Below are 13481 nucleotides of genomic sequence, written 5' to 3'. Positions count from 1 at the left end.
TGCTGGTTTTCAAGTTTGAATTAGTTTTTTTAATTGATCTGCAATCCCTAATGGAGAATCTCTCTCTCTCTCTTTCTGACCCCTTTCCCACAGCCTGTTAAAGACAGGAATCTGACTCCTTTCCTCCTCCTCGTGTTCTGTATAAAGCATCTGAATATGGAATGAGGTGTGTGTTGTTCCTCCTCTGAGCTGAGCAATTGGTAGTAACAGAACTGGAATCGGCATCTGTGTAAAAGGGACAGGCAGCACGGCGGGACAGGGGTGTGACACTTTTAACACTGATGTTCTTCTTTCTGAGAGCAGCACGAATTCAAACGTCTCCATCTATGGCATCGAAGATCCGCGAGTCTTTGTCTCACATCACTTCCTGTTTCTCTTCACTTTCTCCTCCAACATGTTTCTGATCCACAAACATGCTGCTCCTCTCTTCCTCATCACCTCTCTCTCTCTCCTTCTTTTGAGTGCACTTTTCTATGCCACTTTTTCTGTGACACGAGAGCATAAACCGGATCAGTCTGTGCTCTAAAGGACACAATCATGTTATGTATATTGAGGCTGTTGCTTCCTTAAAGGTGAATTATGTGACAGAAGTGATCAGATGATGCTCAGTTTCTCTGCTCGTGTTTGAAGAGGGGTATAAATGTGACGGATAACAAAATCACCTCAACACTCGCCTCACCGCCATTGTGTTTAAAGCAGCGCTGGTGTGATCGGGGTGTTCATATTTCCCACGTGTAGATACATCACACTAGACACCGACGCTCTGCTGTGACACATCACTCCTCTGGTTGCTGAACCCTGGCTCACAGTGTAAGCACACACTGGAGCATCTTCATTCTGGATTTATTTGGTTCAGTGGAATTCAGTAAAGCCAGAATACTGAGATGCTTCTTGACTCCAGTATTACAGAATATCTGTGTAAAAAGGGCTTCTCTCTCTCTCTCTCTCTCTCTCTCTCTCTCTCTCTCTCTGTCAATATAAAGCATAAATGTAGAATACAAAAGGACGCTAAATCACTTAAAAATTTAGTTCTGTCACATTTATCTTCCTAACACTCATATCAGATATGTACAGGAAACAAGAGAGAGAGTACCACATTACTAATAACATGTGAATTCTGTTTCTCTTTCGCATCTTCCTGTTTGATTTGCCAACTCGTACCTATCTTCCAGATATCTCTAATCCTCATGTTGCAACTTCTCTATTTTTCTGTAGCACTGTCTTCTCTCTCTCTCTCTCTCTCTCTCTCTCCCCCTCGTGCCCACCCCCTGCTCTCTCACACTGGTTGAAGTGTTGTGACAGCGTTGCGCTACTGTTGTCGAGAGTTAACATCACCAAGTGCACATTATCCTGTAAGACTTAATATGCAGGTTGGAACGTGAAGGCCGAATCTCAAATTACAGTTTGCCAGACTGAGCACTCAGCATGACAACAATACCCGTGCGCGAGCACACACACACGCACGCACACACACAGATTCACATTTATTCTTTCTCATTCATGCATATACCTTCCTCAATCATCCATTCTATCATTTAAATGTATAGTAACACATGCTGTAAAGTGTGATATTTATTTATTGTGTGATGTGATGTAAATGGCTTTTTTTTTTTTTTTTTGAGGCATTGAGTGCATACGTGTGCAAATGCCAAAGGTGTATAACTTTTTTTTTGGAATAAGTTAGTTCACAATGTCGGTCTTATCTGCTGTGTTCAATTTTGCTTTAGATTCATTGAGCAGGCTGATTACAATCCTGCAAACACCACACCAGCAGAGTGAGAACACACACACACACACACACAATTTAGCTGCTTAAGCCGTGCTCTTTCCTGACAGAGAAGGAAATGTAAAATAATATCAGTGCACATCTCTGTTATACATAATTAAGTACATACAACTAATGCTGCCCTCAATCAAATTAAGTCAACAGCCCGTGTGTGTGTGTGTGTGTGTGTGTGAGGAAGAAGAAGAACAATAACTTTATTCATCACACATACATTTGTGAAATTCCTCTCTGCAGTTAACCTATCTGAAGCAGTGAATGCACACACACACGTGAGCAATGAGCACACACACATACCCAGAGCAGTGGGCAGCTATGTTAACAGCACCTGGGGAGCAGTTGGGAGTTAGGTACCTTGCTCAAGGGCACCTCAGCCCAAGGCCGCCCCATGTTAACCTAACTGCATGTCTTTGGACTGTGGGGGAAACCGGAGCACCCGGAAGAAACCCATGCAGACACGGGGAGAACATGCAAACTCCACACAGAAAGGCCCTCGCCGGCCACGGGGCTCGAACCCGGAACCTTCTTGCTGTGAGGCGACAGTGCTAACCACTACACCACCGTGCCAGTGTGTGTGTGTGTGTGTACACACTCCTGTTATTGCAGTTTATCTGAAGAACGGTGGTAAAAATTCCATACAGAACTCCACTGAAACAGAACAAAAGTCCTTTGTCCGCTGTGCAGCAGAGCACTGCTGAGACTGTCGCGAGTAAGGAGATAAAAGGTCTAGAGTTGATTTCAAGTGTGACATTTGCATTTGGAGTTGCATTTGCATTTAGAGTTGCATTTAGAGTTGATTTCAAGTGTGGCATTTGCATTTGGAATGTTGCTGTTAATTCTCAATATCAAGTCCATAGAGCTGTCACTGCCGGTGTAGGAAGCCATCATTAGGCTGAAAAATTAAAACAAACCCCTCACAGAGAGAGAGAGAGAGAGAGAGAGAGAGAGAGCAAAAACATCAGCTGTGGCCAAATCAACTATTTGGTGCATCCATAAAAAGAACGAATGGACTGGTGAGCTCAGGAGCGCCAAACGGAGGGAGGTGTATCTGTGTCAAAGTCAACAATCAACAGAAGACTTCATGTCATCCAAATGCAATCCAAAAAAGTGCAGTTCAGGAACAACAGCATTCAGTGGAGAGATCAGACAAAGATCAAGTTGTATGGGAATGAGAGAAGGCTACCAACGGGCCTGATTTATATGTTCAAGTTCAAAGTGTTTATTGTCATATGCACAGTAAGGACATGTCCTCTTGCACAATGAAATTCTTAGTTTGCTGTCCACCTTGAATGCCAATTACAAATAAATAAATAAATAGGCGGAAGAAATAATACAAAGCAAAGGCAATATATTGCAAAATAAAGGCAAACACCAAGTATAGTACAAAATAAAGGTAAATGTAGTGCAAAATAGGTAGTGTAATACAAAAATAAGGCAATGATTGGATGTACTGTAGCAACAAAAAGGGCAGTAATGTGCAAATGTGCAAACAATGCAACCAGATGTAAATAGTCAAGGAAACAGCAGCAAAAAGGGCAGTAATGTGCAAACAAATGTAAACAGTCAAGGACAGTTTACAGAGAGGTAGTCCATGGTTATATATCCATCCATCCATCCATTATCTGTAGCCGCTTATCCTGTCCTACAGGGTCGCAGGCAAGCTGGAGCCTATCCCAGCTGACTATGTGTGAGAGGCGGGGTACACCCTGGACAAGTCGCCAGGTCATCACAGGGCTGACACATAGACACAGACAGCCATTCACACTCACATTCACACCTACGGTCAATTTAGAGTCACCAGTTAACCTAACCTGCATGTCTTTGGACTGTGGGGGAAACCGGAGCACCCGGAGGAAACCCACGCGGACACAGGGAGAACATGCAAACTCCGCACAGAAAGGCCCTCGCCGGCCACTGGGCTCGAACCCATAACCTTCTTGCTGTAAGGCGACAGTGCTAACCACTACACCACCATATAGATAGATAGATGGATAGATAGATGAATGAATTAAAAGGTTTAGTTTTAGGGTTTAAATCTAGCTTCTCACAAGAGAAAAATCCTCACGAGTACTTGAGTACAGTAAGACAAACACACACCTGTGTGAATGTTGTGCAAACTCAAATTGAGGCCCTCACATGGAGTTAAAATCTGTCTGTGGTTTGTTCTGGGAAGTGAAAACATCCAACCTGGACAAAAAAGGATTGACTCAGGAAGCATCCAAGCTTCACAATCTCTCACACTGGTATATTAGTCGGTGCTTCAACACCAACAGCACATCAACGTCACACTGTCTTACTGAATCTGTTCCATTTTCCTCTCAATCCAGCACAAATATACATACCATGTACTGTAATTATTAATTTTTCTCACTTAATTAATCTATATGTTCATCAGTACTTAATTTTACTCATTTTTCTCTTTCTTCCTGAAATTCATAATGACTATGGTTTGCGATTTAACTTTATAATAGAACTCTCTCACCCACACACACACACACACACACACTCAACTGACCCTTTATACATTCATCCCTTTTTAAAGAATCATGATAATTATTCATTAAATCCTAAAAAAGCAGTCTAAAACAAACAAAAGGTTGGAAATTCTCAGTTAATACGTACTTACTGTGTGTGTGTGTGTGTGTGTGTGTGTGTGTGTGTGTGTGTGTGTGTGTGTGTGTGTGTGTAATATCACTGATGTGTTCATTTTTTATCAGTATATTTAAGTTCTATTGTGACTTATGGACTTTGGTAAAAGTTGTATTTAAGTTAATAAGGTAACTGTGTGTGTGTGTGTGTGTGTGTGTGTGTGTGTGTGTGTGTGTGTGTGTGTGTGTGTGTAAGAGTAAGGTTTACATGAACACAGACACAAACACGCTTTATTGACATACTAACTAACTACTATGCATACTGTACACACATCAGATTTTAACACACACACATTCTCCATCACTTCCTGTAAGAATCTCTGTGTACGTGTTTTTGCGTGTAGTGGTCTTTTTGTAGTCTGTGTGTTTGTATGTATTAGCATGAGTGCATTGATGTTTCTCTCTGTGTGCACAGGTAACAGGTTTTTCTTGACATCCTATGGAGCCCTGTACATATCAGACGTGCAGAAAGAGGACGCGCTTTCTACTTACCGCTGCATTACCAAACACAAGTACAGTGGAGAGACTCGGCAGAGCAATGGCGCTCGTCTCTCTGTGTTAGGTGTGTATGCTGCAATTAGTTTGTTTTAGAAATAAAGGAATGACACTCAATTTAGGACATAAAGAGGATTGTTGCCTGAAGATGTTTCCACTCAGAATGCATCACTACCACTATATTATCCTCCATGTGTTTCATCACCGTTCAGAACCAACACTAGACATTAATTATATTTAGTACAATTCACATTTTTGTGCATTCTTCACAAAGGTATCCCCCCATCCGGTTTATGGAGACTCATTTGAATTTCGGTAAAACATTACCGAAGTCTAATGCACATGGAAAGAAATGTTAGAAAGCAAAAACGCCCTCATTTCTACATTAAAAAATACTATATTGAGCAGAAGTCAGAGATGACCTCTCTGCTGATATATATACAGGGTGTTTCAAAAAAATTATATTATTCAGAGGTGGACAAAGTACCCAAGTTCATTACTTAAGTCAAATACAGATCCCACTGGTCAAATGTTACTCCAATACAAGTGAAAGTTGTCCAGTCAAATTTTTACTTCAGTTAAAGAACTGAAGTACTTGCTTTTAAAAATACTGAAGTGTTAAAAGTACATTTTCTGTCAACGCATTGTTGTATTATTCCCACAATGCTTACAAAACCTAACGCCGTTACCAAAGACATAAATGTGAATTCACAAAATGAACGCATGCTGTGCCATCATGGTGGTTTAACGTGAAGCTAGCTAGTCAGTGAAACTCCACCTGACGCTAGCAAACTCTTTTCAAACTCAAAATCATATTGGATAGCTAACGCTACTAGAAAAGAAAGATTTCTACATTTTGTTTATTTGGCAAGATTATGTTAAAACATATTTCTGAAAGGACTTCAAATAAATTAACGTTATTCATGTTAGCATAACTCCGTTTTTACATGCTAACTAACAGTGTCCAAGTTAACTAGCTATGTGTTAACGTTAGCCGTGGACAAGGCTACGGCAACTTGGCGGGAAAATCTATAGAAAGTCATTTGACTAACCAGGCTGCACAGCTATTGCAACATTATCGCTATCTCGAAAAGCACAGACAACTTTGTTGCAAGCTTTCTCTTGGAATAAAACGTTTACAGACCTCAATATTCTTCCGCAGGTCAGATGGCGAGTTTTTGTAGGCCGTGATGTGATTCGTTTTCGGCAAACAAAGCAAACATTTAAAACGAAACAAAACTTTTTTTCCTTTCAGAAAACTGAAACATGGGTTCGAGGTATGGCCATGGGTGTGCGTGCATTCCCCAGAAGAACCGCCTCCTTCCATGTGGCTATCAACTGATCGTGTTCAAATAACGCTGCTGAGAAATCACTGATCTTGATTTTATCCAGTCTATGGATGTGATGTGACCCTAGTAATTACTGATAGGCTCTCAGTGTCACCTGCGAAAAAACCAATTACGTTTTCGAAAAGAAAAAAAAACATCCACTTTCAAAGCTGCTTCATAGTAACGAGTAACGAGGACCTTGATAGAAATGTAGTGGAGTGAAAAGTACGATATTTGCCTTTCAAATGTAGTGAAGTTAAAGTCATAACTTCCAAAAAAAATAGTACTCAAGTAAAGTACAGATACTCAAAAAGTGTACTTAAGTACAGTACTCAAGTAAATGTACGTTGTTACTGTCCACCTCTGATATTATTTGAGATGTAAATGTACCAGAAACTACATAGTCTAGGCAAATGAATCTGAACAGGCCTAATGTTGAGTAATATAAGATTTATTCCTCAAAATTTGAATGAGAAATTCAAAGGTATGTGGATTCCATGAATGATTTCACAAATTTTCAATAAGTGCACCGCCTGAGACACAGACACACGTCAAGTCGGTAGTCCAGCTCCTGCCAAACACGCTGCAGCATGTCTTTGGTAACAGTCTCTTCTGGTAACAGTGCATTTTTAGAGAATTTTCTCATGAATGCACGCTGCACAGTCTTGTTCGACTGTGTTCGAGCATACGCTAGCACTCAAAATGCCCATTCTTTTCCAGTGAGTGGCATTTCTATACCTAAAAAGATAAAAACAAAAAAACATTAAAATTTTGACTTGTTTCCACACTTGTTGAGGTCAATTGAACAAGAATTGTCAAAGTTATTAGATCGTGAAATGATATCAAATTTTTTTAAACACCCTGTGTGTGTGTGTGTGTGTGTGTGTGTGTGTGTGTGTGTGTGTGCGTGCGCCATGCTCTCCATAATTATTTACACCCCTTGTAAAGATTAGTCTAAGGGGTTAGAAAAAAAAAATCCACCTTTTGGTGAAGTCGCTTCATCTCACACTGAAAAAATGAGAAAAATCCAACCTTTAATTGAAATAAATTTATTCAGAGAAAAACAAATCCGTCATCAGGAAATAATTATTTTCAACAAAAACTCCTGTGCCACTATTATTGGCACCCCTGGCAATGATAGTAAACACAATGTACCTGAAGTATGTTTCCATTTAAATTGTAAATGTTTTAGTTGATTGGAGTGTGTAGGAACTTTCAAGCTGTAATCAATGACTTCCTGATTAACTGGGGAACAAATATGAGGTGACACAGAGGCCAAATTCTCTCAACATCAACATGGGAAAGATAAAAGAACACACAAGCCCAATGAGGGAGAAGTGTGTTGACTTTGATGAGTCAGGGAATGGTTATAACAAATAGCTACTCGCACTTCACAGACATGCCTGAAAATGTCCATTTCTACTGTTAAGGCAATAATTTAAAAAAAAAAAGTGGACACCAACTGGAACAAACTCGCCTGAACCTGAACCCCAGTGTAAACCTGTGGGGTGAACTGAAGAGGAGAGAGCACAAGAGGGGGCCGAGGACCCTGGATGATCTGGAGAGATTGTGTAAAGAGGATTGGTCTCCAATGCCCTGCTTTGTATCTCCAACCTTGTAAAATGCTGTAGGAGGGACTCAGTGCTGTTTTACTGGGAAAGGGGGTTGGACAGAGTATGAAATGCAGGGGTGCCAATAGTAGTGGAGGGCAGTGTGTGTGTGTGTAAAATAACATAATATTTCAATATCAACATTATATTTACCATTAGACTGTTTTATTTAATACAGTTCGAGTTTATGGAGTGCAACCCCGATTCCAAAAAAGTTGGGACAAAGTACAAATTGTAAATAAAAACGGAATGCAATGATGGGGAAGTTTCAAAATTCCATATTTTATTCAGAAAAGAACATAGATGACATATCAAATGTTTAAACTGAGAAAATGTATCATTTAAAGAGAAAAATTAGGTGATTTTAAATTTCATGACAACAACACATCTCAAAACAGTTGGGACAAAGCCATGTTTCCCACTGTGAGACATCCCCTTTTCTCTTTACAACAGTCTGTAAACGTCTGGGGACTGAGGAGACAAGTTGCTCAAGTTTAGGGATAGGAATGTTAACCCATTCTTGTCTAATGTAGGATTCTAGTTGCTCAACTGTCTTAGGTCTTTTTTGTCGTATCTTCCGTTTTATGATGCGCCAAATGTTTTCTATGGGTGAAAGATCTGGACTGCAGGCTGGCCAGTTCAGTACCCGGACCCTTCTTCTACGCAGCCATGATGTTGTAATTGATGCAGTATGTGGTTTGGCATTGTCATGTTGGAAAATGCAAGGTCTTCCCTGAAAGAGACGTCGTCTGGATGGGAGCATATGTTGCTCTAGAACCTGGATATACCTTTCAGCATTGATGGTGTCTTTCCAGATGTGTAAGCTGCCCATGCCACACGCACTAATGCAACCCCATACCATCAGAGATGCAGGCTTCTGAACTGAGCGCTGATAACAACTTGAGTCGTCCTTCTCCTCTTTAGTCCGAATGACATGCCATCCCTGATTTCCATAAAGAACTTCAAATTTTGATTCATCTGACCACAGAACAGTTTTCCACTTTGCCACAGTCCATTTTAAATGAGCCTTGGCCCAGAGAAGGCGTCTGCGCTTCTGGATCATGTTTAGATACGGCTTCTTCTTTGAACTATAGAGTTTTAGCTGGCAACGGCGGATGGCACGGTGAATTGTGTTCACAGATAATGTTCTCTGGAAATATTCCTGAGCCCATTTTGTGATTTCCAATACAGAAGCATGCCTGTATGTGATGCAGTGCCGTCTAAGGGCCCAAAGATCACGGGCACCCAGTATGGTTTTCCGGCCTTGACCCTTACGCACAGAGATTCTTCCAGATTCTCTGAATCTTTTGATGATATTATGCACTGTAGATGATGATATGTTCAAACTCTTTGCAATTTTACACTGTCGAACTCCTTTCTGATATTGCTCCACTATTTGTTGGCGCAGAATTAGGGGGATTGGTGATCCTCTTCCCATCTTTACTTCTGAGAGCCGCTGCCACTCCCAGATGCTCTTTTTATACCCAGTCATGTTAATGACCTATTGCCAATTGACCTAATGAGTTGCAATTTGGTCCTCCAGCTGTTCCTTTTTTGTACCTTTAACTTTTCCAGCCTCTTATTGCCCCTGTCCCAACTTTTTTGAGATGTGTTGCTGTCATGAAATTTCAAATGAGCCAATATTTGGCATGAAATTTCAAAATTTTCGACATTTGATATGTTGTCTATGTTCTATTGTGAATACAATATCAGTTTCTGAGATTTGTAAATTATTGCATTCCGTTTTTATTTACAATTTGTACTTTGTCCCAACTTTTTTGGAATCGGGGTTGTATTTTGTGATTGTAGTATGCCGTCACTTTTTAACGTTACACGCTTTTGCTGTGCGAATTCTCTGGAAACAAAATCCAGAATCTGGGGAATTAGAGACATACTTGAACATCTGGAGCAAAAGTGTCTAGTAGTGGAGGGCAGTCTGATTTCATTTTAGTGAACTGATTCTTTCAAACAGTTCAAGAAACTGAATCAGTTTTTTTCTTTGAATTTTCAAGTTTTGAGTTTCCTTGCTCTTTTTTTTTCTTTTTCTTTTTCTTAGCTTATGGCCCTCACTGAAACTTCTCCTCACTGGACTTTTTCCAATCCTTTTTACTCATCTTTACAAGGGGTGCCAGTAATACTGGAGGGCACTGTGTGTGTGTGTGTGTGTGTGTGTGTGTGTGTGTGTGTGTGTGTGTGTGTGTGTGTGTGTGTGTGTGTTTGCCTGAGCATTTTGGAGAATCTGCCACAGTTCTTCTTGAAACTTTCACTCTCGTTCTCGATTATTTTCTTTTCAGCAGCCTTCACATTTTTGTGTCTCAGAAGTGCTCTGTTACATCATCTGCTCCTTTCTTTTCTGACATACAAACATTTTTCTGTTACATTTTATTTTTTTGTTGGAACATTAATGTTGAAAATCTAAAATGTTTTTGTATTTACTCAACAATTTGTCCTAAAAATCAGGTGGCTAACACTTCTGCACACTCCTGTAAGTGTTTGTTGAAATAAAATGAGGTTCAGAGCTTTTTCAGATTGCAGAAGCTCTGTATAATGGTGTGATTTGCATGCATGATCAGCTGTCTTTGCTCCAACATCTTCAGCTGCTCAGGAATCACCTGATTGATGAAGTTGATATCAGCTCTAACACAGATCAGAGGGGAAAAAAAACACGATCATGAACGAATGTTTTTTAAAATCCGTCTTGTGTGTATTCCAGATCCTACTGAGTCCACACCCTCAGTGATGGACAGCTTCCAGTCAGGTGAAGTGCAGGTGGGTCGCAGTGTGGAGCTGCCATGCATTGCCTCAGGCTTCCCCAATCCCACTATCCGTTGGCTGAAGGATGGAAGGCCGCTTCCGGCTGACTCCCGCTGGACCAGGCGTCTGACAGGCCTGACCATCAGTGACCTACGCATGGAGGATTCAGGCAACTACATCTGTGAGGTCACCAATAGCTTTGGCTCCAAGGAGGTCACGGGATACCTCAATGTGATAGGTGAGGGGATGAATACTGGGAAAGTGGAAGAAGACTTTCACACAGTAGCCTACTATAAATGTTTGTTTAACTTAAAAAAAATTGTTAACAGTATAATTGTGTGAAGCCCTGTGATGACCTGGCGACTTGTCCAGGGTGTACCCCGCCTTTCGCCCGTAGTCAGCTGGGATAGGCTTCAGCTTGCCTGCGACCCTGTAGAAGGATAAAGCGGCTAGAGATAATGAGATGAGATGAGATAATTGTGTGATCCACATGATTTCTTTGCTCTAACCTCTTCAACTGCTCAAAAATCAGCTCAATGAAGTTGATGTCAACTCTAACACACATCAGAGGGGAAAAACTCGGATTATGAACAAATGTTGTTTACAGAACATTCTGGAAACATTTACCAGTAATGTAATGTCCAGGCTTTCCATCATTCAATTGTTATGGCAATGACCCATTTCACAAAATGTGATACATCACGAATGCCACGTTTAATGGATTTGGTCGAATTTCCATTTCAAACCCGTCTGCTCAGAGCGTGCTGTGGTTAACTCATTAACAGCTATGTAAACTATATGACCAAAAGTTTGTGGGCACCTTACCATCGCAACAACTTGTGCTTTGTGACCAGACTTTCCAGATTTTTTCCTCCTTTTGTTTTTATAGTAACATCCTCTCTTCTGCGAAGTCTTTCCACATGATATTAGAACAATGGCTGTGGGAATTTTTTTTTTTTTGCATTAACACACGTTTCAATCTAAGGTTAGCTAAATTACATTTCACTATACTTCACACCCTCTGTATATGTACAGTATAATGACAATAAGTTGAATTGAATAACCCTAACCCCTGACTATGTCATCGCTTGTTTACCGCAATGCATTGTGGGTGATACCCGGGGTCAGCTCCGCCGTATTGCTTACTTTCGCTTTTGTTAAACACTGCATTGTTCTCTCTAACCAGTTTTAACCATGCTGCCTAAAGTGAATTGCTGTGTGCCTTACTGTGTCTCCACAACAAAGGGAACACCTAATTTGAGCTTTTATCAGCTGCTAGTCGAACCTTGAAAGAAATGGATGAGTTTACTCCACAACGAAAACCTTCAAACTGAATCGAAATGGGCAAGTGTTTGTAGCTTACATTTCTCTAGTGGGAAAAAGACGTACTTAAACTGTGACCCAGCAATATTTCCATGGTCTGTGGAACAGCCTTCGGTTATAGAAGATTATAACAATCGACACTGTTCATCATCTGAAACTAGCGATATTCCAAAGCCTGTAAAACAAAGAAACATTCTTCGCCCTTTGCCTCTCAACGTGCTGAAGCACTCGGCAGCCAAACGAGCCTGTCGGACCAATAAAACTCCCAAACCACCAAGGGTTCTCTTTTATAATGTTCAGTGTACCTTACTAGCGGCATTTATTGAAGAATATGCATTTACACTGAACATGACTCGGCAGATCAGCAGGTTTCCAAAGGTTTTTTTTGTTTTTTTGTAATGTTTCTTGATATCAAGTTTTATTTCACTAATCACTCATTTATAAATATTTTGATGCTGTTCATCTGGGCCCGGGATCACGACGCAATCTTAGACTTAAGTCAACAATTGATTTTTCATAATAGTTTCCCGAACTGCATTTGTAACTTTCATTGTGCTGGATCAAGATTAAGTACAAGGCGAAGAACAAAGCTTCTTTAAAAATGGTAAAGAGTAACTGGAGATTAAAAGAAACAACTTTAGACTTAAGTCTAAGATTGCTTTGTGATCCCGGGCCCAGATGTAGTCCAGGGGTGTGTTTAAAAAAAAAAAAACTTCTTACCTTCTCACCAAGCTTGATTTATATTCCGATTTTCCTGCTGTAAACCCTCGACATGTTCGCCACCTTTTTAAATCACCAATTTCATTGTCTTCTACGACAAAGCACAGCAAAATCGCTCCTCTCACATCACTCTTACGTAAAATTAATCTGACATCTGTCATATCGCTCAGCTACCGACCCCGGCTATCCCCCATAATGCGTTGCGGTAAACAAGTGATGACGTAGTTATGCTTGGGGGCTATTGAGTTTGACCATTCAGCTACAAGAGCATTAGTGGAGCTCGCTTTGTGTAATAATCATAATAATTTATTACATTTATATAGCGCTATATATGTGCACTCTATAGTGCTTTACAATTTAAAAAAATGCAGACAAACAATAATTATACTTCAAGTCTAAAATCACTACAGAATAAAAATTAATTTAAAAAATCCATCCATCCATTCATTATCTGTAGCCGCTCATCCTGTATAGGGTCACAGGCAAGCTGAAGCCTATCCCAGCTGACTATGGGCAAGAGGCGGGGTACACCCTGGACAAGTCGCCAGGTCATCGCAGGGCTAATTAAAAAATCATTAAAAATCAATAAACAAGTCAGAATCTAAGAAGCATAAGCTGATTTAAATAGGAAGGTTTTCAATTGTTTCTTGAAATTGTTAATGTTTACACATGACTTAAGTCGTGTATTTGTGTACAGGGGCATCATCATGCTGGAACAGGTTTGGACTCTTAGTTCCAGTGAAGGAAATTGTGATGTTACAGAAAACAGATGTTCTATACAACTGTGTTATTCTAACTTCGTGAAATGGTTAGAGCATGG

General features: G+C 40.3%; 1 protein-coding gene across 1 annotated transcript in view; it reads left to right on the top strand.

Moving 5' to 3' along the window:
* dscaml1 (Down syndrome cell adhesion molecule like 1) overlaps positions 1–13481 on the top strand; it is a 165480-nt gene that overhangs the window by 78076 nt on the left and 73923 nt on the right. Inside the window, exons 2-3 of the mRNA XM_060942167.1 lie at positions 4847–4993; positions 10578–10856. Coding sequence (XP_060798150.1) covers positions 4847–4993; positions 10578–10856 — 426 coding nt within the window. The remainder of the gene's footprint in view (positions 1–4846; positions 4994–10577; positions 10857–13481) is intronic.

This window comes from Neoarius graeffei, chromosome 16, assembly GCF_027579695.1.
Source record: "Neoarius graeffei isolate fNeoGra1 chromosome 16, fNeoGra1.pri, whole genome shotgun sequence".
NCBI lineage: Eukaryota > Metazoa > Chordata > Actinopteri > Siluriformes > Ariidae > Neoarius > Neoarius graeffei.
This window is presented reverse-complemented; position numbering and strand designations above follow the sequence as displayed.